At 40.5% G+C, this 26,810-nt stretch overlaps 2 protein-coding genes across 2 annotated transcripts; both read right to left on the reverse strand.

Annotated features, from left to right (window-relative positions):
* Window positions 1-950: 950 nt before the first annotated feature.
* LOC5517493 lies at window positions 951-13,311 on the reverse strand. The gene is made up of 7 exons (XM_048734566.1): window positions 12,925-13,311; window positions 8,841-9,085; window positions 7,858-7,960; window positions 6,011-6,099; window positions 4,805-5,096; window positions 4,289-4,404; window positions 951-1,202 (listed from the first exon to the last, which is right to left on the reverse strand). The coding sequence occupies exons 1-7, from the start codon at window positions 12,995-12,997 to the stop codon at window positions 951-953; spliced, it is 1,170 nt and encodes a 389-aa protein (XP_048590523.1). The 5' UTR covers window positions 12,998-13,311.
* Window positions 13,312-16,593: 3,282 nt separating this feature from the next.
* On the reverse strand, window positions 16,594-23,872 carry LOC5517509 (ficolin-2). Its single transcript, XM_001637461.3, has 6 exons — window positions 23,719-23,872; window positions 22,360-22,604; window positions 19,791-19,893; window positions 19,123-19,211; window positions 17,651-17,942; window positions 16,594-16,926 (listed from the first exon to the last, which is right to left on the reverse strand). Exons 1-6 carry the CDS (start codon window positions 23,786-23,788, stop codon window positions 16,658-16,660), a joined length of 1,068 nt encoding a protein of 355 aa, XP_001637511.3. The 5' UTR covers window positions 23,789-23,872; the 3' UTR covers window positions 16,594-16,657.
* Between the last annotated feature and the right edge of the window lie 2,938 nt (window positions 23,873-26,810).

The raw sequence follows: 26,810 nt of genomic DNA on the forward strand, positions 1-26,810 counted from the left end.
TTACGATAAAACTTCCATGCTAAGCCAGTAATGGGCCTTGGCTCGACGTATAATAACTACTGGGATCTGCAGCTTGCGATAAAGACTTTCCTGCTAAGCCAGTATTGGACCTCGACGTGACGTATACTTACTACAGGTGAAATTATCATGGTCCTTTCCTTTGACAGAAAGATAAACCTGTTTAAAGAGAAATTACAGTCACTTGACTTATAAATGTCTTCGCGCGGTCAATGTAAATTCTTACTCCTTTAAGGAACACCATTTACAATAATAAATAAATATCTATTTATAGAGGGTTACATTATAACCGAAACCAGAAACTACAAATTGACCAAAGTTAGGAGAGGGGTAACCCCTTTAGCAATGCTAGCTGGCAAATGGGAGCTCTTCAATGTGGTGATGGTTGAATAGAGATTGAACGCTCTCGTTATAACTCACTGGATTTTGCACGTTACACCGCACATCCATAGAACTCCGCCCTTATGCAGATGTGAGCACTCCACTCCTTTACTTCAATACTGACGTATCGCGCGAACATCACGCGTTTTTAAAGATCGTGTCCCGATCCTAGTTGCCAGAAAACCCCTAAAATGAAATGCAAAATATCGCACTAATGAAGATTTATTAGATGCTAGGGGATAGTTCGGGGATAGTTCGTTTCCTTTTCTGGAAACAGCCGAAAGGGTTTGTGACGTCATCACTCCTCATCTCTCAAGCCTCTTGGATCTTTAACGCCGGAAAGAAAAGATATTCGATTTCAAAGCTATTTCCGATCTGTCTTTGAAAGTTTAGTGCAGCCAATATGATAGATCATATTTCAAAGCCACCTCGTGCAGGTTTTCGAAGGAATAGAGTGATAACATGGACGACGGTGAGTATTTATTCGAAGTGAGTTGGCGCTGCGCGGCGCCATTTTTGACCGATTTCGAACCCAAACACATGTAGAACCATTAGTTACCATTGTAACTTCCCACACTCAGTCGATATTTGTCGGACTCCGCCGCGACTGAAAAGTGACCGTACTGTGTATGCGCCGTCTCCCCCGCGTCAGCTTCCATGTCAACTCTCAGCTCGTTTGTGACTGCATTGGTCAGCCTGTGGATTCGGTCCAGTCCTAGCCAATGCTCTCCCTGGAGATCACCAATCCCGTTTTTGTACTCGGCCCAGTTTCGCCAGAAGTCCACGGAGCCATCTTGGCGTCTCTGGAACACGGTCCAGCCACCCCCGAGGGTTTTAAGGTCACAAAAGACCCATAACAATAATTGTTTCATTTGTTACTCGTAGCAAGCGAGTAATCAAAGCTTGTTTTCTGTATTCTGATTGATTCTAAGAAAAATATGAATATGGAATGTGGGTGTGGGGAGGGGAAAGGGAAGACAGCCCATTGTCTTTTGAAACAATACACACTGCTTGGAGGACTGAGATTAATTGGCTTTTAACAAAATTATTGGGGTTGGAGAGGGGGTCACATGTCTCCTGTGCTCTGCTCTTTGCTACAGCCCTGAATCAATAATGTGGGCTTCCCTGCAACCTCCTGTATCTATTGGTTAATATTCTCTGCCTATATAACGTGATATGTCCCAATTATCTTAAAAAAAAAATGTGCAGCTAAGTGTGGAAACGAGTCGTTCGGTTATTCATCCTTATGACTTAGTTTCGAATCCTGGCTGTGGCAGGGAATTTTTCTGAACTCCCTGTATGACAGAGCTTACTAACAATACACACATTGGATGCACTTGGTTTGGAGCCTATCTTATGCTGTGCCTCCCGCACCAGTATAACTGATGGAAGTTATAAACAACAACTATACATATCTTGATAATAAAAGGGAGTGATCTGTCAAAGACAGACCTCATCTCTTCGCATAAAAAAAAAACAAAAACAGGTTGGGAAAAGAAGGCTTCCGAAAAGAAAAAAAAGTGTTCTATAAGTAATTGTTGTCTCACCTATATTTGACAGACAAAAGTTAATATTTCACTCGAATCTTATCTGCAATGTACCATTTGACCTTTCATGCAATTATTTCAAAGATAATTTAGCCAACTACATGGAAGCGATGTGAAATGAAAATATAGCTACCTTTTTTTAACAAACTGCATCTTTTTGTAATGCCACACCAACCCTTATTTTATGTTTTAACACAAAAATACCAGGTGTACATACCCTTGAAACTATGATGCTTCAATATGGGGGTCTAGTGGGTCCGTGGACCGCTTTTAGGCAGTGCCTAAATCTATATATTTGTTGTATTTTGCGCGAGTGCTTTCTTGTTGCATATACAGTGTATAGTAAAACCAAAAGTTGTAAACCAGTATAGCCACTGCGCCCGGGAGTTTTATGACTTGTCCTACCGGGACCGGGATTTTGCGAAAATAACGGCCGTGAAACGGGATTCAGACCCCCGCTTCAGGAACCTCATAAAAGGTATCTGGATCATCCACAAAGTCACCCGGATGCTGATGACGAGTTGACGTGCTGATGTGACAGGTCTTGGACGTGTGGTTATAGATGGTTGATTGACAGAAGTCATTCAGATAGCCTTTCACGCTGCAATTCTCCTCATCGATCCCCGTAAAATGTTGGATGTAGTGTGATTTCTAAGAATTTTACTATTATGGATGTCCGTGAGTACCATTATATTGCAATTTTTATCTGAAAATATGATAAAGTCGATAAATTAACGTGCAAGCGTTATTTTTGTCTGTTTAACTTGTATATGCTTTATGGCTGAATGCCATATAGACGACAACCCGGTATAAACGACAAACCAGCTCTTACTCAAATTATAGGGTTAGGATTAATTAGTAAACGTTAGTAAAGTCCCGACAAAAAATGCGTTCACTCAAAGATCTACAAAATAAATGGATCAATCAATTCTTGGATAAAAAGCAAACCCAATCAAGAAACAGCATGTTATGTTGTGTTGGTCTGTTTCACCCGGTGACCCAGGCTATCAGGTGTCATGCCCTAGTGCTCGCAGAAGAGGGAAGAAAGCACAGGCCTGAATGCGTTGATTTTCTTTTCCGATTGTCTTATAACCAAAGGACGGGGATTAAGAGCTACCATAGGTTGGTTGAATTGTTTTCTTTTTTTTTTACATTGAAATACACTCTTTATTATAAGAACCTTTTTTATTATAACGTCTAGCCTAAGATTTGACCAAATTTTAAGAACTGCTTAAGAACAAGCCGAGGCTCAGATAGCAGAAGAAAAATATTAATAAGTCCTGATGCGTTCTAAGATGCAGAACAAAATTGTGCTCATAATAACAACCTTATTATTGCTGTTATTGCTATTGATCGTTACACTCTTATTATATATAAGAACGTCCAATTTTCAGTTGAGGCTGTACCGTTCTTATTTTTTTAGCAATTTAAGGCTCAATATGTTCTTAACGATGTTCTTAAATGGTCTCAAATAGCAACCTTCGCTTCGCCTTCAAACTAGAGGTGAATCCCTACCAAAATCCCTTCCAACAATCTGGCTACTGAGTAACAGTAACAGCTATACATCCGACTAACGCAGAACGATGTATAGGTACATCCAAACGAAAAGCAGCAGTTTTTTTTCTATTCACGACTTAATATGCGGACGTGCAGCATGCAGAGTGTATTTGCGCGCGAAGGAAACGCAGATGAATGACATACGATGTTATTTTTAGGGCCCGTGATCCACGGATGTTGCAACCAGTGCGACCTTAATTTAAGAATGTCTGATAGTGCGTAGATGCCACGGGACAAACTTGTCCACCTAAATGTCCCTGACATCTCCTGAACATCTTGCTAGTGCGACCGGGCCCTTAGCAAAGTCAAGCAGGCAAAGGCACATGGGCAGTACCCCACGACCCTCAGACATTTATTTTCTTCAAACAAAGGGATTTTTTATTTATTTTACTCAGAAAGGGGGGGTGGATATCCACCCAATCCAATACAGGGGGGGGGGGGGGGGCTGTATCCGCCCCTGCTCAGTAGCTTTTCATGGAGCAGATCCCTTAGGTCGCATCTTCATCTCAGTGCGCCCTTATAGTTTCGCCTTTGTTATTTTTCAGTCCCATCGCTAGCAATTAGACATGGGTTTATTATTTTTCTTTTAGAGTAGACTCAGTAGCTTTTCATGGAGCAAATCCCTTAGGTCGCATCTTCATCTCAGTGCGCTTAAGTGAATAATGATAGCCCTTCCAAGTAAACCAGTTGATCCCTTTGGAATTTTATACAGCCCGTCAAAACACGCTGCACCTCGTCAGCGTTATCCAAGCTTTCCAACAGTGCTTGATTCCAAAATTGTTTACATTGCTATTCTGGGTCTGAATGACTTCGAATTGATTTGTCTGACTTTGGGGAGAGGTGTGTTGACTGGCCCTCCCCTCGTGATTTTTTCCCAGGATCTTCCAGAATGCTTTGCAATCTGTAATGAAAACAAGATGGTTTCACAAGTCTTCACGGAGTGAACATTGTGTTTTGAGGGCATGGAAATGAACCTGGAGGATCAGAATAAAGGTATCTATTTGTGTCTTGAGCTGTGTTTGCTGATCTCTCTCTCTTGTGTGGTATTTTGAGCGTTTTGTTGAGTGCTGGTCCTGCTAATTTTCCTTGTTTGATTTGAAACTTGTCAAAGAACCTGAGCTATTATTTGGACAAAGAGTAGTTGTTATCACCTTCATTGGATGCATATCTTTAAGACCATGTATCCCTTAGACTGATGCCTGAGTATCTTCATCTCGTTGTGGCTATTTTGCATTTATCAATTTTTTTTGGTTGTGAGTACTTCTCAAAGCCGGTTAATAAAAAAAAACATCCATATTTACCATTGTAACCGCTCACACTCAGTCGATATTTGTCGGACTCCGCCGCGACTGTAAAATGACCGTACTGAGCATGCGCCGTCTCCCCCGCTTCGGCCACCATGTCCACTCTCAGCTCGTTAGCGACTGCATTGGTCAGCCTGTGGATCCTGTCCAGTGCTAGCCAATGCTCTCCCTGGAGATCACCAAACCCGTTTTTGTACTCGGCCCAGTCTCGCCAGAAGTCAACGGAGCCATCTTGGCGTCTCTGGAACACGGTCCAGCCACCGCCGAGGGTTTTCTGGTCACAAAAGACCTATGACAATAATTGTTTCATTTGTTACTCGTAGCAAGCGAGGAATCAAAGGTTACATTCTGTAGTCTGATTTGTTCTAAGAAGAATATGAATATTGAATATGGATGAGGGTGTGGGGAGGGAATATATGTCATTGTCTTTTGAAACAATAAACAGTGCCTGGCAAACTAAGATCAATTGACTTTTAAATAATTGAGGGGGGGGTAACATGCCCCCAGTGCCCCACCCATTTCTACAGCCCTGACACAATAATAAGAGCTTCCTTGTATGCTGCAACCTCCTGCATAAATAACGATAACGATATGTCCCAACACCCTTAAATAAATTTGCAGCTAAGTGTGGAAGCAAGTTAGTCGGCAATTCAACCTTGTGACCCAGGCTCGAATCTTGGTATCGAGTATAGGGGATTTTTTTCGATGTCTCCAGTTTTTTTTCGGATAAGGACACTAAACCGGTCCCGTCTTTGCTAGCTGTACAAAACTAACCTGAATAGAGGGGACGCAATAACCCTCTGGCAGTGACCACCCTCTGTGACATGTGCTTACCAACAATACCCACATGGGGGACACTTGATTTGGAGCCTTATTCAGTTGTGCCTTCCGCACCAGTATAACTGGTGGAAGTTATAAACAACAACTATACATATTCTAGAATATAATTAGAGAGTGATCTGTCAAAGCATTTTTACCTTTCCACGTCAAGTTACTAATAGCAAGTAAATCTCAAATAACAAGTACATCTCTTCGCATGGGGAAACAAAAACAGGTTGGGAAAAGAATCTACTTAAAGGCTTCCAAAAAGAAAAAAAAAAACAAGCTCATTCTCATTGATTGGAAAATGTTCTATGTTAAGTAATTGTCATCTTACCTATATTTCACTGTTACAAGCAAGTACTTTACTCTAATCTTCCTTACCTGGAATGCTCCCTGTCCGGCAGGATCCACCATGTACACCCCGCTAGTGGTACCACCACCGGACAGAACCTCAGCGCAGTTTGTAGGAACTACAATAACAATAACATACTACATTAAAGAGTTGCAAACCCACGTAGGGAGAGGAAAGACTATAACAATGTAACAATGACGATAACGATGAGGATGATGACGATGACAATAGCAATGACAGTGACAGTGACGATGACAGTGACATAACAGCAATAACAATAATTGTAGTAACTCAACAGTAAAAGTGATATTGACAGTAACAGTGACGATGACGCGCGAGGTCCAACGACGACGAGACGATGACGATAACAGTATCAATGACAGTGACAGTGACAACAACAATAACAACAACAATAACAAAAACAGCAACAATAACAATAGAAGTAACAGTAAAAGTGACATTAACAGTGACGACGAGGTCCAAAGACAGCGATGACGATAACGACGACGATGACGGTGGTGATGATGATGAGGCATGTATTTACATATTTTTGAAGAGGGGTCTTAAGGTAAGAGTTAATTACCGAAAGCCGAGGCAATAAGCGATATACATCCCGAGGCCGCAGGCTGATTTATTACAGAATGACAAAGGTTTCCACGCAGAATTGTGTCTCAGAATCTTAATCTTTGACATTGAACCCTGATTGAACAAAGAGTGGTGTGGAGAATTCAAGCGCTATTAGCATATATATCGAAAAGTTATTTCTTCTGCAATTTCTACGGCAACCAAAAAGGAAAACGATTTTAACAATCAACCACATCGGTATGTGCTTAATTGTCACGAAAACTGTCCTTGAAAACAAAGGCCTTGGTATCTTAATTGTACCAAATACAAAGAAGAGTATTTCCCGCGCGGCCAGTTTATGGCATTTCACAATGGGGGGTAGTCTATACGTGTTCTTTATTTGTAGGAAATAACAATCATGCAATAAGCAAGTGATTTCCTTTACAAAGGAGCGTTTGAATCAGATTTGTTGCACGCTTTAGTTTGCATAACACTCGTATTTTTCTGATATGGAGAGCGACGAAGACATGCTCAAACTGACACAGAATACGTTTTCGCAAGCCGAATAGTTTCTCTCCCGGTTTTTGATCTTGTCGGAACGATCCTTGGAACAACAGCGTAATATTACGATTCTAAGTGAAGAAAAAGTTGAGAAGATAAAGGACGGCAGGATTCCTGAGAACACGAAAACCAACACGGTGTGGGCTGTTCATACCTATCAAGAGTGGGCAGAAGTAAGGATCGGATAGTTTCGTAAGTTTCGATAGTTGTTCGATTGTAGTGTTGATGAAGTAATGATAGAGGATGTTTATAAGGTTGATAAAGTCATAAAGAGCCAGGGCGAAAGTGGCAATAAACCCCTAAAAAGACCTGCAGATGTAAGAAATTAATAGTTGTAGTTTGTCGTTTTTATGGTCCAATAGATTTTGGAAAATTGTAAAGTTAAGTTCCAAATGGTTAGTGCATGTCGTGAATTAATTTAATTGCTCATTATAAATGCAAGGGATGTATACGAGCTTCCCGGGATGTATCTATGTACATTCCTTTGTATTTATAATAAGCAATTCAATTCAATACAGTTCATCAGCCCCGCTCTTCCCTGCTGAATATCAAAACCCTCCCCTGGCTCTTAGCTTCTTGCATATTAATGAGGTTTGTACGTGAAATAAAGCCCTACAGAAAACAATGGAAACCGTGTCAATCATGTAATAAGCCCCCCACCCTTTCCCTTCATCTGAGTGGCCTATGATTTAGTGTAAATGAGAAAAAATTTCATAACCAAAACAGAACGACTAAAGAACGTTTCAGTTACCGCATTTTGATGATCCGACAGGACAAACACAAGAAAATCCGCCAACTTTAAAGTCCGCCTTGCACATTCTGTCCGCAGAACATGATCCAGGAATGCAATCATTCTGATAGAAAAATAACACAATATTTCGTGGGGTGAGGATGGGTGACTCAATAACTCAGTCGTAAGGCCCACCCTTCTCAAGCAAGATGACAGGGTTTGAACCCACCCAGGTCAAATCAACGTGGTATTATTTCAGGTGTAAAAAAGAGAGACTAAGAATTCTGTGTATCCCTCACGAGTCTGATGATTGCGATAAATGGAAGTCTCGACTAGCAAGTCTAGCAGCCATATCGTGACCTTGAGACTCAAAGAAATCATTGCAGAAGCCGGAGTCGATCCTATTAAGTGTGTTTGCTTGACCGCATAGCCAGATAAGCATATTTCGGCGTTATTTCTTTTTATCTCAAAAACAGCAAAACTCATGTGGAATAATAAAATTAAAAATCCAGGTTTATTAAATGACCTTTGATATTTCAGATTAATACAATATTGTTGTTTGAGCTTCTCACATCGTGCGGACGAGAATGAATTTAAAATAGCGATTTTAGGAACAGAATATACCTTTACTCAAATCTTGAAATTGAAAAAAAAGATCCTTTGCATAAGATCCCTTTACAGAGAATTGGTTCATTTCTATTTATTACGGCTGGGCGAAGTAATCAGGAAGATTTTACGTTGTTTTGTATACGTTGTTTTTTTAAATATTTTATTAAACTTTCTTAGAACAGGCGTTCAATTTATTCAATCTAACAACACTCTGTCATTTATGTAAATTGCGTGGTTAGCACACGTGTTTTAAGAGCAATTCAGCTTATTACTGCAATTCTGAATACAAATTGGCCTTTAAAAATCTTTTCTATCATTTCTACATTTCCGATGCATTTTTCTTTTTATCATTTCGACATTTCCGATGCATTTTTCACTTGTACATAAGCTTTTACCTCTGTTCCTCTATAAGAGGTTTCTGGATCATCCACAAGGTCGTCCGGGTGCTGGTGACGAGTTGACGTGTTGATATGACAGGTCTTTGACGTGTGGTTATAGTTGGTTGATTGACAGAAGTCATTCAGATAGCATTTCACGCTGCAATCCTCCTCATCGATCCCCGTAATGTTGTATGTAGTGTGATTTTTAAGAATTTTTTTATTATGGATGTCCCTGAATGCCATTGTCTTGCAATTCTTATCTGAAAATATGATAAAGTAGATGAAATAACGTGCAAGCGTTCTTTTAATCTGTTCCATTTGTATTATACTCAGTGCTCGTAGAAGAGAGAAGAAAGTCCATTTTCGAATGTTTTGATTTTCTTTCCGGAATGTCTTATAACCTAATAAAGACGGGGAAAGAGCTACATCTCCCCAAACAGATAACAAAGTTTTTTTTTTAACATTGAAATATAGAGTCATGCAATACATTTTTTTTAATACTGAGTAGGATTTAAAACGTTTTGGACCAAATTATGAACGTACCAAATTGTGAACCAAGCACCAAACTGTGGACCAAGTACAAATTTATGAACCTAAGTACCAAATTCTGAGCCCGAGTACCAAAAAGTACAAGAAATACGCGCATGGGCTCATCACGGTGCGCAAAGGCTCAACACGGTCTGTAGGGGTAACCACGTTGCGCAAAGGCTCAACACGGTGTGTAGGGGTAACCACGTTGCGCAAAGGCTCAACACGGTGCGCATGGGCTAAACACGGTGCGCCGAGCTTGAACACGGTGCGCTTAGGATAAATGTGTTGCGCGAAGGATTAACATATTAACCGAGCTTTCAACAACCGAGCCTGACAAGTTCGGCGCGCTCTTAGTGCAAGCACGCTGTTCTGGGAGTGTCAACTCTGTTGTTGTTGCCGTCGTTGCATTTGGACCTGCCTCTTAGCTTCCCAGGGCGGGGCCTACCGGGTTTTCCAGATCCCCTGCAGCTTGCTTGTCTAGCACCTCCTCGCTCATTCCTCTCCTGGAATGGCGGAACGTAGTTGCTCTACATGTCTTCTCCAGGTATAATCGTTAACCTTTACCTGGTACATCAACATTGCTGTGCGTCCTAGCACCTCGTTCCCGCGCATCCATACCGGCCCTCTTCGGTAGTTCCTCAACCAGACAACGCTCCCTGGATCGAAACAGGTGAGTTGACAATGCTCATCCTGCAAAAGCTGCTTTCCAACATCTCTTCTGACATCAGGAATGATCAGGTCAAGTCTCGATCGCATCCTCTTTCCAAAAAGTTATTGCGCCAGGCTGTAACCAGTAGTGGCGTGGGGTGAGTTACGATACGCGAACAGGAACCTGTCCTGCTTGTGCTGCAGTAAGCGCCCTGTGAGTTCAGCCCTGAAGCCTGTCATGAAGCTCTGCACCAGTCGTTCCTTCAGACCATTCGTCGCCTGCTCCGACTGTCACATGTCGAATTCAATTTATCTTATTGAAATGCGCGAACTCTCTCGACTTGAACTGTGGCCCATTATCGGTTAATATTTGCTTGCTCGGGGAGGACCATCAGGTGTCTCAGTTTATCTCGCGGAGAAGTTTCCTTTTAGTGACTGGTAACACATAAAGTACAGACATATGAAACAGTTCCACCTCGTCCGGCTCGTCCACTGGTGTCTGCACTAGCGGAAGCCTCGAAAATCCATCACAGTTGGCATGCGCTTGGGTTCCCCGGTACTCAATTACATACGAAAATGCACCGAGGAAAAAAACACCATAGCTGCAATGGTGCTGCCTTGGTAACTGGAACTCCTGGCAAGACATCTTTATTTGCCTTTTTGACCGCTTGGCTCTTCCGCGCAGCATCATCAAAGTATAAATCGGCGAGTTTCTCTTTCAGTAGTTCTCTCAACATCTTGTCGTCGCGAACTCCAGACACTATCCTGTCTCGCAATCTTTCTCTTCTTACTTCATCGGGAAACTTGCATTCTCCAGCCAAGTGCTTGAGTGTAGCCACGTACTCGCACACGGACTCCACTGGTTTGCGGTAACGGTTATCGAACTCGTATCGCGCCACAATGGGAGACTTCTTTGGTTTCGTGTGTCCTTTTAGTGTTTTCACAATAACATACGTTATCGTGTCGTCCTTCGGTTTCGCAGGCTGTATCAAATCTTTCAAGAGTTGGAACGTATCGGGGTTCAGATTAGCTAAAGCAATTGCTTTCTTGATCTTCTTTTCCGTTACGTTTTTCGAAATGAAATAAAAATCCAACTGTTCAATGTACGACTCCCAGTCGCCACCGTGTGGAACTGTTTTACTTTACCAAATGTTGCCGTGTCTCCCATCTCTGGCTCAATTTTTAGGGTTTCTCTTGCTCTATTTTCACCAAATCCTTCCCTCATTGCTTAGCTTTCAAAATCCGAGCCTGAGAAGTTCGGTGTGCTCTCCGGGCAAGCACGCTATCTCCATGGTAACATAAATCAACGAACAATCCATAACGTTGAGATCCTCACCGTGTTTAGCCTTTGCGCGCCGTGTGAAATCTTTGCGCACCGTGCTGAGCCTTTGCGCACCGTGATGAGTCCTGCGCACTGTGTTGAACCTTGCGCACCGTGTTAACCAGAGCGCGCCGTCTTGAGCCTTTGCTCACCGTATTGAGTATTTGTGCAGCGCACCGTATTATGTCTTTGCGCAGCGCGTTTATCGTAAGCACACCGTGTTGAAGCACCAATTTGGTAATGAGGTTCACAATTTGGTACAAGGTTCACATGTTGGTACTTGGTTGACAATTTGGTAGATTCGCATTTTTGTAATAGGTTCATCACATTTTGGTACACTAGGTTTACAATTTGGTACTCATGTTCACAGTTTGGTACTAGGTTCTTAGTTTGGTACTAGGTTCACAATTTGATACCTAGTTTCACAATTTGGTACGAGGTTCAAATTTTGGTACTAGGCTCAAATTTTGGTACAAATTTTGGTTCCTGGTAAATTCATGTTCATACATAAGTACTTGATTGGTCCGCATTTTGGTGATTGGTTCACAATTTGGTACTTGGTTCAAAATTTGGTACGTTCATAATTTGGTCCAAAACGTTTTAAACCTTAGAACCCAACCTTAGAATTCCAGACTCTAGGGTTGTCGGGAAATTGATCTGAATACCTGTTCAAAAAAGTTCCTCCCCTAAACCATGTATTAGAATTTGAGGACCTCAAGGAGGACCCCAAATCTGAGTTGAAAATAATTCCAACCCTCCCCCCAAACATAGCAATCCTCCCCCGTTTAATGATGACCCTTTCCTAAAATGTTCATGTCAAAAAAAGAGTACATCTTTTTTTTGTAATTTCGGCGTAGTAGCTGTGAAAAATTTTTTTTTCACATTGTTTGCTTCTACCTAATTTACCCGGCTCTAACAGCCGAACAGACTAAGTAATAAAATCACTAGAAACAGTGCGCAATGGAGTTTATAAGATAATCAATTTTTCTTCTTTTAAATACATTTGTGATGCCTGCATACTATAACATTCCTACAAACACAGAATATACTAAGCGAATAAAGGAATAATAAATTATTTATTATTTCAAAGAAGCTTAACATGCATTACCCTCTGGGGTTTCTCGTGAGTTTCTTGTTGTTTTATTCTTCTGACAAAGATGTGGCTGACTTAGGGATCCTCAACTTTGCAACGTTTGAAAACAGTAAATAATTAATCAATGCTAATTAGCCAAACAATCTATGCTATAATTTGCAAAACTTTAAAACAATGTATACCCTGCAATTATATCCTAAAGAAATCATGAAATATACTATACTTTCAGCAGTTCCTGGTTCGGTATACTTTTGTTTCTAGTTCACTTTAAAATAAACTATTCTGAGTAACTAGTTGTGTAAACAAGTTTTAAAAAAACAGGAGAAGTGGTACATTTTATCGTTTTTTTTTTCTGACACAATTTAGTTATGTATTTGAGATATTGAGATTTTTTTTCTTTTTTTTCTCCATTCCGGCAAAACGGACTGGAAAGATGAGTAGATATAAAATGTGCGTGTTTCCAATCATTATCTTCTCTAAAAAGATCACATAAATACTTTACTCACCTTGATGATTGCTTGCAATCACGGTTAGACAATTGTAGAGTGTTATCAGAATCACTGCAGAGGAGAATCTCATGCTTCTTTCGCTTTATTTGTCCTTATGAGCAAACGAAATAAGCCCGCACAAAGGGCATTTTAAGTTTTGGTATCAATGGCAACACTAAAGACGCATTCATTTTTTATGAGTGAAAAATTTTAATGGGAGAATGGGTACGAGATAACCTGATAAAAGAGATTGTGGAATTGTTTGGCTTGGCGATAGGCAATTATTTCGGATTTATTTATCAAACTATGTTCCTTTTCATTTCCCTTTGGTCGATTGAATGTATTCAGCTATCGGCTATCATTTACTTAAGTGATGAAACACATACCAAAGGGAGGTCAAACTCTAAGGCCTGAGCCAAGTATCATATTTGTGTGTATGTGTGTGGTGGGGGGAGGGGGGTGGGGGGTGTTGACTTGTATTTTTCACCTGCCGTTTCAAATTCAAATGAATGACAGTTGATTGATTTATTTTCATTTGCGTGCATATGCTTTTGGAAGGAATCATTGCAGTTTGCCTAAGACCTAAAAACAATTCGTTCTGAGAGGGGAGGGCGGTTAGGGCTGCGCTGTTTTAGGAATCATATTGAATAGCACAGCATTTGAATATTCCTTAATAAGAAATGACCCAGAGATCGAAAAAGGTCATTTATTCGTTAGCTACACACGTAATCTATGAGAGCAAAATTTTTGAAAAAAGTGGGGAGGGAGGGAGGGAGGGAGGGAGGGAGGGAGGGAGGGAGGGAGGGAGGGAGGGAGGGAGGGAGGGAGGGAGGGAGGGAGGGAGGGAGGGAGGGAGGGAGGGAGGGAGGGAGGGAGGGAGGGAGGGAGGGAGGGAGGGAGGGAGGGAGGGAGGGAGGGAGGGAGGGAGGGAGGGAGGGAGGGAGGGAGGGAGGGAGGGAGGGAGGGAGGGAGGGAGGGAGGGAGGGAGGGAGGGAGGGAGGGAGGGAGGGAGGGAGGGAGGGAGGGAGGGAGGGAGGGAGGGAGGGAGGGAGGGAGGGAGGGAGGGAGGGAGGGAGGGAGGGAGGGAGGGAGGGAGGGAGGGAGGGAGGGAGGGAGGGAGGGAGGGAGGGAGGGAGGGGGGGAGGGGGGGAGGGGGGAGGGGGGGAGGGGGGGAGGGGGGGAGGGGGGGAGGGAGGGAGGGAGGGAGGGAGGGAGGGAGGGAGGGAGGGAGGGAGGGAGGGAGGGAGGGAGGGAGGGAGGGAGGGAGGGAGGGAGGGAGGGAGGGAGGGAGGGAGGGAGGGAGGGAGGGAGGGAGGGAGGGAGGGAGGGAGGGAGGGAGGGAGGGAGGGAGGGAGGGAGGGAGGGAGGGAGGGAGGGAGGGAGGGAGGGAGGGAGGGAGGGAGGGAGGGAGGGAGGGAGGGAGGGAGGGAGGGAGGGAGGGAGGGAGGGAGGGAGGGAGGGAGGGAGGGAGGGAGGGAGGGAGGGACTGAATTTTATCTCCTACAACTGTCGGGACAGTTCTTCAATGGACTAAATGCCCGACAGTTTCCAATTTATTCATATTAGCCAATAATTTGGAAACCAAGTGAGTTCAAATTATTCTATAGTTTTTAGAAAGGGCAAGCGATTTTGAATTCAGCTATGTTGTCGGAATACAAAACTTTTCCTTGGTTGTATACACCATAAAATCGATATTTTAGTGACGCTTATTTTTTTCTGCTACAATAACGGGAAAGGTGTTAATAGTGTATACAAGCAAGGGAAAATATTAAATACCGACAACAAAGCAGAATTCCGATTAGCTTACTCTTTCTCGACAAATATAAAATACTTTGAACTCATCACTAGGAAGACAATTTGCCGTGTTGGCGTAAATTGAGAGCTGTAGACACGTAGAAAAATCATGTGTCACTTTGATAACGATTTTATAGTGTACACCGACAACGGAAAGCATCCAATACCGACAACAAAGCTCAATTCAGATTCGCTTGCCCTTTCTCAACAAATATAGAATACTTTGAACTCACTAGGAAGACAACTTACTGGGTTATTTGAATAAATTGAAAACTGTCGGGCATTGAGTCCATCCAAGACCTGCGCACCTTCCTGTTTACGCGCCTGTCCTTTTGTTCAAAATAAATGTTAAAAACATGGTGAAACTTTGCACAACAAGTAATTATCAACATAACATAACATACCCCAAAGACATGTTTTCCTCTTCATATTTTTCGTTTCTTAGAATATTTCACATACAGGGAACAGCACTTAGCAGCGGTAGTTATGCTCGGTTTTACCACAAGAATAGCCTCCTCCGCAGGGAACTCTCTACTCTGTAATGGCTTTTTTAGGCCATTTTAAGGGTGATATGTTCTTAACGGCGTTTTTAAATTTCAGTGCATATAAGAATTTTATTCCCAATGAATTACAATAATGACCAATAGCAATAATAATGTTATTACTATGAGAACAATTTGATTATGCATTTTTTCTGCTATCTGAAACTCGGCATATTCTTAACATTCTTAATTAAGATTTGGTGAAATCTCAGGCTGGACGTTGTTATAAACATGATTCTTCATATAAAGAGTGTATTCAGATTTGGGAATCCTGTGTTATCCTATTTTTTGAGCATTCGAAAATTTCTTAACGGTGTTCTAAAATGTTAGTGTATATAAAATATAATACCATAATCATAAGGAAGAGTATTACACAAATAATCAGTAGCAATATTTTTTTAAGGTTTTTATCACGAACACGATTTTATTATCTATTTTTAACTCAACAGACTAAAAAAGCAAAGCTCTTAGCATGTTTTTTTTTTTAAATTGGCGAGATCCCAGGCTGAAAAGAAAGGTTCTTATAAAAACAAGAATGTATCTTACTTACCTGCCGTACCCGAGATCAAATAGGAGCATTCGAAGAATGCCAAACCCAGAATAACAGAGGCGACTTTCATGTTTTCTCGTAATATGCTTATGTTATCCAGGGAAGTAGCTATAATCACAAAATCAGATGCTCAAAGAGTTTTAATCAGTAATTGAGCTTTATTATATAAGCATACAAATGTCTAATCATCTGTTTTAACGCGACCCAATCAGTATGAGCCGTTTTTAAATGGTATTTACAGACGTGTTTGAAAGTTCATATATCAGTTCATTGCAATGAATATCCCTCTGATTGGATTTTTTTTGTTACAAGGAGGGTATAGCATTATGTGTGGAGTTGACAAGGGCGGATCTAGCTTTTTTTGAGAGGGAGATTGACCTTATGGTAATGGGGACAAACATGGATCCAGGAAGAGTTCTGACCTGTTTTTGAAAAAAAAAAAAAATAAAGCGCTATGCACTGTCGGCTCAATTAACATGAAGACAGCCAATCATTACGTAACAACGTACTAACTCTTATTATTTTGACCTGCTATGAAAACAGGTGTAAATAATTCTTGGTCCGCGCCAGGGAGAGATGACAATATTCCGTTACATAGACTTTACTTGCTGGCTCCCGCAGAATCGAAGATAGTTTTATGGATAGAATGCACATCATAGAGTGTTTAGGGGGAAATACATATCCCAAGAAGGAAATGCTGTATTACCCTATGCTCTCTAAGAAACGCCAAGCGTCACATCTCACACTCTCAGTGATAGTTTATTCTTCATCGTCACACTCTCAGTGATAGTTTATTTTTCATATATTTTTCAAATCGTGCAGTGCTACCCTAGTGTCTAAGACGCGTCACTGTGTAATTTTTTTCTCAAGGGGTGAAACCTTTTGGCCGTATCTTCATTTCTGTGCGCAACAGGGAGTATTCGTGTGTTTTCCAAGCTTTCCATGTCACGCCCTCTGCGTGCGGGCAGGGACCGCCATAGTAGTACCCATTAAGGTTGCTGTCATGGCAGGCAGTGTACCACCACGCCCCCTTAAAGCTTACAGCGCAATTCGAGTGCCACGAGTCGTTGTCTTTGTCCTTTGTTGAGAAAACTGCGTCATCATGCCTTGCAGCGAGGGAATCTCCAGCCGTGCCTGTGGGAGAAAAAATCGGGACAAATCGATTACAATGTAGAAGAAAAACAAAGAAGTCTATAGAGACATTCAGTCATGATGATGAGATGAGGGTGATCATGAACACGATGATGAATAACATGCATACTCTTGTAAGTGTAACATGATTATGAAGATGATTATGATGATGGTGGCGCTGATGATAATTATGGCAGGTGATGGCGTTGATGACGATGATTTTGGTTATGATATGGCTGTGGTGATGATGGTGGTGGTTATAATAACAATTTATGTTAAGGGGTGGTGGGTGATGTGAGTTGTGGCTTCAGTTTATGGTTGTGGTGATACGGGGGGCGAAAATAGCGGCGATGATGAGTGAAGGTGGTGGTGGTGATTGTGTTAGGTGGTGGTGGGTGATGATAGTGGTGGTTGGGTGATGATTGTAGTGATGAAGATGGCTGTGAAGGTGTTAAGTGTGGATGATGGTGGTAATATTGTGTCTGGTGATGATGGGAGAAGATGATGGTGTTTTCACTTAATGGTTGTGTCGATGAATGGTGGTGTTTATAGTAGCGATGATGAATAAGATTGGTGGCTGTAGTTTGGATGACGCTGATATGGTATGGTGATGATAGCAATGATAATATTGATGATATAAAAAGATGATAGTGGTGATTATAAAGATGATGATTTCGATGGCGGTAGTGTTGTGAATATGAGCAGAGACTAGAGATCACTTTCTTACCGTTGTATCCGCCCACACTCAGTCGATGTTTTTCGGACTCCGCCGCGACTGAAAAGTGACCGTACTGAGCATGCGCCGTCTCCCCCGCGTCAGCTTCCATGTCCACTCTCAGCTCGCTAGAAACTGCATTGGTTAGCCTGTGGATTCGGTCCAGTCCTAGCCAATGCTCTCCCTGGAGGTCACCAAATCCGTTTTTGTACTCGGCCCAGTCTCGCCAGAAGTCCACGGAGCCATCTTGGCGTCTCTGGAACACGGTCCAGCCACCGCCGAGGGTTTTCTGGTCACAAAAGACCTATAACAATAATTGTTTCATTTGTTACTCGTAGCAAGCGAGGAATAAAAGGTTGTAATCTGATTGGTTTTAAGAGGGACCTACAAGCCGGTAAGTAGCACTGTCAAGAATATGGATTGGGTAGGGGGGAAGGCCGGGGGAGGGGAGACAGCCCATTGTCTTTTGAAACAATAATTGAAAAACACTACTTGGCGGACTGAGATTTAAACACAAACGCACGCTATAAAAGTGATAGCTCAGCCCTCTTTTTCACAAGCTCTCGCGCAAGTCGTCATTATTCACAACTAGACTTCATTGAGTGCGGACATCTGAAACGGCCAGAAGAAAACGAAGCAAAAAGTAAAGCCTTACGACAAACTACGACAACTTCAAAGTACAAGGAATGAACAAAAAATTTGCTGCAGAAAGTAGAAGAGCGTTCTACTTTTCGTGCGACTTTGAGGAATGCACAACAAGTTGCAAAGGGGGTGTCACACGCAAAAAAATGCGCGGGCGACCTGCAACAGTTTTTTTGCGAGACAGATTGCAAAAGAAAAAACGTACGTGTGACAGGGCCTTTAGGCAAGTCCCTTTATAGTGCGCGTTGGTGTTTAAAGGCTTTCAAAATTATTAGGAATGGGAAGGGTTCACATGCCCCTTGTGCCCCCCCCTTGTTACAGCCTTGACGCATTGTGAGCTTCCCAGCAACATCCTGTATCTATACTTACTCCAATTCTCTCGGATAAGGATACTGAACCGGAGGTCCCGTCATTTCTAGCTGTACTAAACTAACCTGAATCGAGGGGACGCAATAAACTCTCTGGCATTGACCACCCTCTACTACAGTGCTTACTAACAATACACACATGGGGGACACTTGATTTGGAACCTAGCTCTGCTGTGCCTCCCGCACCAGTATAACTGGTGGAAGTTATAAACAACAACTATACATATCTTGATAATAATCAGATAATAGGGATTGATCTGTCAAAGCATTTTACCTTTCTAATTCAATTTCTTAATATGAATTATATCTTAAATAACGTCATATTTTATTCGCAGAGGAAAAAAACAGGCTGGGAAATAATTTATTTTGAGGCTTCCAAAGAACAAGCTCACTATCATTGATTTCTATGTTCTATAACTCTTCTTAACTATATTTGACTGCCGCAAGTAAATACTTTACTCTAATCTTCCTTACCTGGAATGCTCCCTGTCCGTCAGGATCCACCCTGTACACCCCGCTAGTGGTACCCCCACCGGACAGAACCTCAGCGCAGTTTGTAGGAACTACAATAACAATAACATACTACATAAAGTGAAGAGTTGCAAACCCACGGAGGGAGAGGAAAGACTCTGCCAATGTAACAATGACGATGACGACGATGACGATTTGGACGATGACGATGACAGTAACAGTGACAGTGACAATACCAAAAACAACAACAATAACAACAACAATAACAGTAACAGTAACAGTAACAGTGACGACTAGGTCAAACGACGACGATGACGATGACAGTAACAATGACAAAACAATAATAAAAACAAAAAACATAACAATAGAAGTAACAGTAAAAGTGACAGTAAACAGTGACGACGCTGTCCTAAGACAGCGATTACGATAACGACGACCATGACGGTGGTGATGATAATGAGGCATTTGTTTACATATTTTGGAAGAGGAGGCTTCTAAGTGGAATTATATCGAGATAAAGGGGCGGCTATAAACATTGTATAAAGAATGTATAAAAAAAGTTTATTATGTAGGGTATGTGTGTTTATGGGGTGGGGGGGGGGGGGGGTATAGTAAATGAGAAATACATTTCATAACCTAAACAGAACAACAAAAGACGTTTCAGTTGTTACCGCATTTTGATGAACCGACAGGACAAACACACGAAAATCCGCCAACTTTAAAGTCCGCCTTGCACATTCTGTCCGCAGAACATGATCCAGGAATGCAATCATTCTGAAAGAAATAAAACACAATATTTCGTGGGGCGAGGATAGGTGACTCAATAACTCAGTGCTTAGAAGCAAGGCCTTCCCTTCCCCAGCAAGAGGACTTGGTTTGAACCCACCCAAGTCAGAACAACGTGGTATTTTTTCAGGTGTCAAAAATAGAGCCTTAGAATTCTGTGTGTCCCTTACGAGTCTGATGACTGTGTTAAATGGAAATCTCGTCTCGGAAACCTATAATCCAAATTGTAACTTTAAGATGCTAAAAAAACAGTGCAGGCATATAGCAAGAGAAGCGCAAAGGGGCACTTGCTCGGTGAAGAGTGATTTTAGTGTTATTTCGGTGTTATTTCGTGATATCAGGGCCGTAGCAGAGGTAAAGCACTGGGGGCAGGTCCCCCCCAATATTTAAAAAATATATATCAGGAAATGACTAGTAGAGGCGTGGCTGTGCCCGCCAATATTATCTTGATTCTGTATTGCGCCCACCAATATTTCAAGGTTACAGCGATAAAAACCTGTGTGTAAGAATAGAAACAAAAATCCAGGTTTATTGAATGACCTTTGATCTTTCAGGTAAAAGTAGTATTCTGGTTTAAACCCCTCATATCGAGCGGATGGAAATTAATTGAAAATAGTACTTTTTGGTTTCGGAACAGGCTGTACATTTATAGCGGAGCTCCCACGCTCCAACGCTTATGGTAACAAAAATAGTAACCCATCGACTCGAGTTTTCGTGACGCCGTCCGTCCGTCCGTCCCCAAAAACCTTCGTATGACAACCAAACTTGGCAGGTGTTAAGGGAAGTGCAAAACTGTGGTCACGTGAAAATATTAATATTTTACGAAGGAAACATCATATGGCAACAAAACTCGATAGGTGTCATGTAGGTGTCAAGGGAGGGGGTGCACCAATATGGTCACGTGTTGTGTGACGCCATCAATGACGTCGCTAGAAGCAAAATATGCTGACGTCATCAAAATAAAAAAACATTCATATCTCGTGAAAGAAACATTGTATAACAATCAAACTTGATAGGTGTTATGTATGTGTCAAAGGCAGTGCCAAAATATGGTCAAGTGATGCGTGACCTCATCGATGACGCCACTTTAAGAAAATCTATTCCGATGTCATACCTATATTCATATCTCCTAAAAGAAACAGCACATGACAACCAAACTTGGTATGTGTCATGTATGTGTCAAGAGGGGTGCAAAAATGTGGTCACGTGATTTGTGACGTCATCGAGGACGTCACTTAATGCAAAGCTATTCCGATTTCATTAAGAAAAAATCTCCATATCTCATGAAAAAAAACATCATAAAAACAATCTTGGTATGTGTTATGAAGGTGTCAAGGGGGGTGCACCAATATAGTCATGTGATTGTGACGTCATCAACGACGTCACTAGAAACAAAAATATGCTGACGTCATCAAATAAAAAAATATTTATATTTAATTAAAGAAACATCGTGTGACAACAAAAAATCTGTAGGTGTGATGTATGTTTCAAGTGCGATGCAATGAGATGGTCACGTGACGTCATCAATGACGTCAAAGATAAAAACTACCTGACGCCGAAGCATCGTATGACAATTTGTTATGCGCCATGTAGATGTGGGGGGAAGGGGGTATAACAAGTTGGCCGCGTGATCTATGAAATCGTTGACGTCGTCAAAAACAGAAATAATAATATTTAATATTTTTTAAATTATTTAGCGAAAATAAGCAAAGATTTGTTCGTTTGGAGCTCCGCTTTTAGGCAATGCCTAAATCTATATATTTCAAACCTTGAAATTGCATAAACAAACCAATTAGAGTCTTTGCATAAAATCCCTTTTATCGAGAATTGATTCATTTTTGTTTTTTTTTTTCATATGAAGAAACCGTTGTCGTTTTAGGGGTCTGGTACTAAGGAATTTTTGTTTCTTCTCAGAAGCTTTCTCCATTGACTAAAGATGGTCACAGTCATTGTTTTTCTCTTTTGAATACAATTCACAGAGTTTGCGAAGCACCTGCGGTACTGCAGCCCTAAAAATGCAATCGTGCAGGTTTTCCAAATAAGGAATATATTAGTCTCCTTATATGGAAGTGACAGCGTCTGTGAAAAACGACAACGGTTTCTTCATATGTCGTATTTTTTATGGATCAAAAACGGGCATCGGGTATTTTTTAAGGGTATCCAGAAAAATAATAGGCTTTTCTCTTAGAATTGGTAATTTTTAAGGCTTCTGGGGTATTTTTCACGGTAACATTTTTTTGGTTTGCAGGTACTTTTAGGGGTATTTTCGGATTTCCCGACGAGCATCCCTATCACTTATACCCTGAAGACCCCCCCCCCGGGGACAACAACACTCTGTCATTTATGTAAATTGCGTGGTTACTTATTACTGCAATTCTGGATAAAGTCGCCCTTAATTCCTTTTCTTTCATTTCTACATTTTCGATACATTTTGCGCTTGTAAATAAGCTTTACCTCTGTTCCTCTATAAGAGGTTTCTGGATCATCCACAAAGTCACCCGGATGCTGGTGACGAGTTGACGTGCTGATGTGACAGGTCTTGGACGTGTGGTTATAGATGGTTGACTGACAAAAGTCATTCAAATAGCATTTCACGCTGCAATTCTCCTCATCAATCCCCGTAATGTTGAATGTAGTGTGATTTTTAAGAAGTTTTCTATTATGGATGTCCTTGAACGCCATTATCTTGCAAATTTTATCTGAAAATATGATGATATGTCGATGAAATAACGAGCGTTCTTTTTGTCTTGCCTTGTGTGTGTTTTATGGCTTAATGCATGCCATATATACGACAACCCGATATAAACGACAACCCAACTCTTACCCAAACTCTAGAATGAGGATTAATTAGTAAACGTTAGTTAGTTAAGTCCCGACAAAAAATGCTTGCACTTAAAAAATCGACAAAATAAATGAGTCAATCAATTCTTGGATAAAAAGCAAACCCAGCAAGAAACAACTTATCTTGTGCTGGTCTGTTTCACCCTGTCCCCCAGGTTGTCTGTGTCATCGACTTATACCCAGTGCTCGCAGAAGAGGGATAAGAAAGCACATTCTCGAATGTTTTGTTTTTCTTTCCTGGTTGTCTTATAACCAAAAAAAAAAAAAAAAAAGACGGAGAAATAGCTACAGTCATGCAATATACTTATTTTAATTTTGACGAAGTAGCTGTGGCTTTTCTTCCATTATCTTTCTTTCAAATACACCTGTGATGCCTGCACTAATAACATTCTTAATTCTTACAAACACAGTAAAAAGTAGATAAAGGAATAATAAATTATTCGTTATTTCAAAGAAGCTCAACATTTATTATTAGCCCTCTGGGGTTTCTTTTGAGTTTTTGTTCTTGTTCTGTTCATCTTCAGAACGCCTATGTCAACTCTATGAATACTTATAAACTCCGTACACTGGTTCTGTAAAAATACCAATAAACTTCTGTCAGCCGCCATTTGTTGTGTAAGGAAATAACAAGCGTGAAAAGGCATACACTTTCACTGGCTGGTGTTAAAAAAAGTGATACTACTATCCGCCATTACTGGTTTCGGTACACTTTTGGGTCTAGTTTACTTAAACAATTAATTATTTATCTGTACACCTAAACTAGTTGTTAAAACAAATTTAATTAATAAACAGAAGATGTGGTCTTTTTTTCGTTTTTCTGACACAAATTTATCAGTTATATATATTGGCAATAGAAAAAGGGACTTTTTTCTTTCTCCACTCCAGCTAAACTGACTGTAAAAATGAGTAGACATAAAATATGCGTGTTTTGATCATTATTTCGTTTAAATAACATACAGATACTTTACTCGCCTTGTTGCTTGCTTGCGACTACGATTAGACGATTGTAAAGTGTTATCAGAATCAAAGAGGAGAATCTCATGGTTCATTCGCTATTGTCTGAAGAGCAAGCCCAGACTAAGGCATCCTTAGTTCTGTCAACTCCCTGGTTCTGTCAATGGCAACCCGAAAGGCACATTCATTATTCATAAGTGAAAAATTTGAATGGGACAATGGGTAAGGGACGAGTCTATTATGCTAGTAAAACTCGCTTTTAATCAAAATTATGCTCAAATTATGCCCGCTTTTAAAAATTATGCTCACTTCTTCCAACATTATGCTCGACAATAATATGGGAAAAAACAATGAAAAAAGATAGGCGATATTACAGCAACCCAGTGACCCAGTGAAATAGATACTACTTATTAACCGAGCGCGAGGTCCTTACTGAAAAATCATAGAGGTCTGAAAGCGTGACTATGGGCTTATACGCGTTATCCAAGCATTTTTTCGCGAAAATTAATGACTGCGATTACCTACTACAACCAAATTGGCATGATGAACAACCAAAAACATGATCTGCACAGTCTGTTGTTGCCATATGTGCATATTAATTAGCTTAGGACATTAAACGAGGGGAAAACTTATTCATTTATTTCAAAAAAATGGGGAAAACTTATTCAGTGTAATTTGGTGTTCTAAGCACATATATTAGCGGAGCAAGTGCCGCCGTAGGCCGCGCGCGGAGCTCCTTAGGTATAGGAATATGGTATAGCTATGCGATTTTGTTTTTGTGGTCATCACGCGGTTACCCTGTGGTGTCACTCGCCAGCTGCGCAGCTCCTAGGCCCCACTCGGCCACAAAATCGCGGGGAAATGCAAGCACACGGAAGCACGGAGAAAGGAAAAAAGTTCTTGTCGATTATTCGGAAACCAGTGCATGTTTTTTTTTTTTTTTTTTGTCACAAAAGGGTGATAAAGGCAACTAGAGGAGTTCTACTATAATATTCATTCATGCCAAGATTTATTTGAGGATATGTCTGTTTTCAGCTAGTAAATTAAGTATTCCCTTGTTGTTTCGACTGTCGACGGGAGACAGTTCACAATAAAAATAAAAAGCGAACACAGCCACAAGGGACAAACAGAAAGCGACAAAAAAAAACACTGCTAAGGTGAGTTTCGGACGATGATTTGTGTTGAGAAATGACAGTTAGTTATTGGGCTTTTTTGTTGTCCTTTTTGTTTGCTTTGAGAATGCGAAAGAGCATGACACGTCCTTTTGACATTCTTCGTTCTATCTAAGCTTACTTATTCTTGATTGTGTTGAGATCTTTCATAAAGGCTAACCAATATCGTCCTGCATTTGTCATATACTACTAAAAAGAAGACCGTTCATTGTCTTAATATCCTGTGCTCTTAGTCCTTCGAATATATAGCAACTTTTTAAACTTACAAGATAAATTTTCCTTACCGAGGATAAAAACCCCAAATGCAAACCATATTGTCTATATGTAAGTTGTTTTTATTGTCTGCATCTTTCATCTCATGTGTTTATTTTCTATTAAAATAGCTGTAGAAAATTAGTTAGATTATAAATGGCTTGATGAAAACATTGTTTTGAAAGAAATCATAAATAATAATAAAAATAATTTTCACTCTTTTATCAACCAGTGACTGACTGAGGGCCAAGATAAATGCTAAAAACATGAGAATTAAAAACAATGTCTTGAAGATTAACAAGTCATTTGATACCACCACCCCCCTGGTCCGAGGAAAGGGGGGGCGATTAGACTTTAATCTTAAACAACTGAAATAAAAGCCTGTTTCCAATTTAAGGTTTAAAAACAATCAACACTACCGCCCCTCTTTCACATATTTTGGTTAAAAAGTGATCTAAACCACATTAACCCCAGACTTTCCTGGGACCATAAGGGAGGTAGCTCAAATGACTTGGGCATTACTATATGATTCAATAGTACACACTCAATATAGAACAAGATAACTTATATTATATTAAACGAAAAACAAACTTGTGCTTTTTAAATAATAAATATGTAATTAAAACAGTTTTCTAGTATCAACCTAAACATAATAATGCGAATTTTAGGAAAGTACTGAATATAATTATCACATTATTGTTAATGTAACAAACATTTTAGGAAGAGTCATATTTCTTCTTTTTTCTTCTCCCTGTTGACTATTTTTAAGCAATTCATGCTCTTTGCTTTTTCTCCTCTACACCAAAAATATTTATGAACAGATTTTCATTTTGCACTTTCACTGATACCTTCTTTTTAGGATGTTCTTTTCAAGTCAGTCTGTTTGCCATTGACTGACTGTATTATTAAAATGGTTGGGTCCAGGGTTTTTAAAAACACTAAAATATAATGCATTACTGGATGTAAATTTGTAGATATTAATTCCAATGGGGATGGGAAATCACCACTTAAAATGGTACGTGAAAACTTCAGTATTGCATCTTAAACTTTGTCTAACACTACATTCTATCTTAGAAATGCTGTTACACCCAAGACTTGTTCTTGGTAAGAACAAAGGTTGTCAGAATGTATAGCTTTGATACAAATGTACATTAATGGAACTTTTTTGAGGGAAAGAGGTTCTTAGGGCAAGATACTTAAATCATATAACACTAGCCACAGCCTTGTTCTTTTTCAATAACAAATATGTAAACAAAATCTTAAGATAATGGGAAAGGGGAAATAGCAGGAAATGTTCAATCATATTATTATTTACATTACTGTTTATTTTTTTTTACCAAAGCTTTCAAGTTGAGTCAATTCCTCCTCTTTTCTCTCCCTATCAACATTAAATAGCAGGAAATGCTCAATCATTTATTATTTACATTACTGTTTATTTTTTTTTACCAAAGCTTTCAAATTGAGTCAATTTCTCCTCTTTTCTCTCCCCATCAACATTTTTTTATCCAATTAATATTCTTTGCTGTTTCCTCTCTACACCAAACATAGATCAATGAAAGGGTTTGGCAGTTAGCATTGTCAGTGATGTCTTAGGTGTATTCTTTTTAGGATTTCCTAAGTCAATCTGTTTATTTTTCTCCATTGCATTTATTTTGGAGTAGGCCACCAACAACAGGCAACTATATT

The sequence above is a fragment of the Nematostella vectensis genome, chromosome 11 (assembly GCF_932526225.1).
Source record: "Nematostella vectensis chromosome 11, jaNemVect1.1, whole genome shotgun sequence".
NCBI lineage: Eukaryota > Metazoa > Cnidaria > Anthozoa > Actiniaria > Edwardsiidae > Nematostella > Nematostella vectensis.

Excerpts from the sequence above, each read along its gene's own strand:
- LOC5517493 (XM_048734566.1), bottom strand. The coding sequence starts at position 12,997 with ATGAGATTCTCCTCTGCAGTGATTCTGATAACACTCTACAATTGTCTA. Across the intron at positions 7,961-8,840 it reads CCTCTTATAGAGGAACAGAG|AATGATTGCATTCCTGGATC; the intron begins GTAAAAGCTTAT and ends TTTTTCTATCAG. Across the intron at positions 6,100-7,857 it reads TGTCGGATCATCAAAATGCG|TTCCTACAAACTGCGCTGAG; the intron begins GTAACTGAAACG and ends TTGTTATTGTAG.
- LOC5517509 (XM_001637461.3), bottom strand. The coding sequence starts at position 23,788 with ATGAGATTCTCCTCTTTGATTCTGATAACACTTTACAATCGTCTAATC. Across the intron at positions 19,894-22,359 it reads CCTCTTATAGAGGAACAGAG|AATGATTGCATTCCTGGATC; the intron begins GTAAAGCTTATT and ends TATTTCTTTCAG. Across the intron at positions 19,212-19,790 it reads TGTCGGTTCATCAAAATGCG|TTCCTACAAACTGCGCTGAG; the intron begins GTAACAACTGAA and ends TTGTTATTGTAG.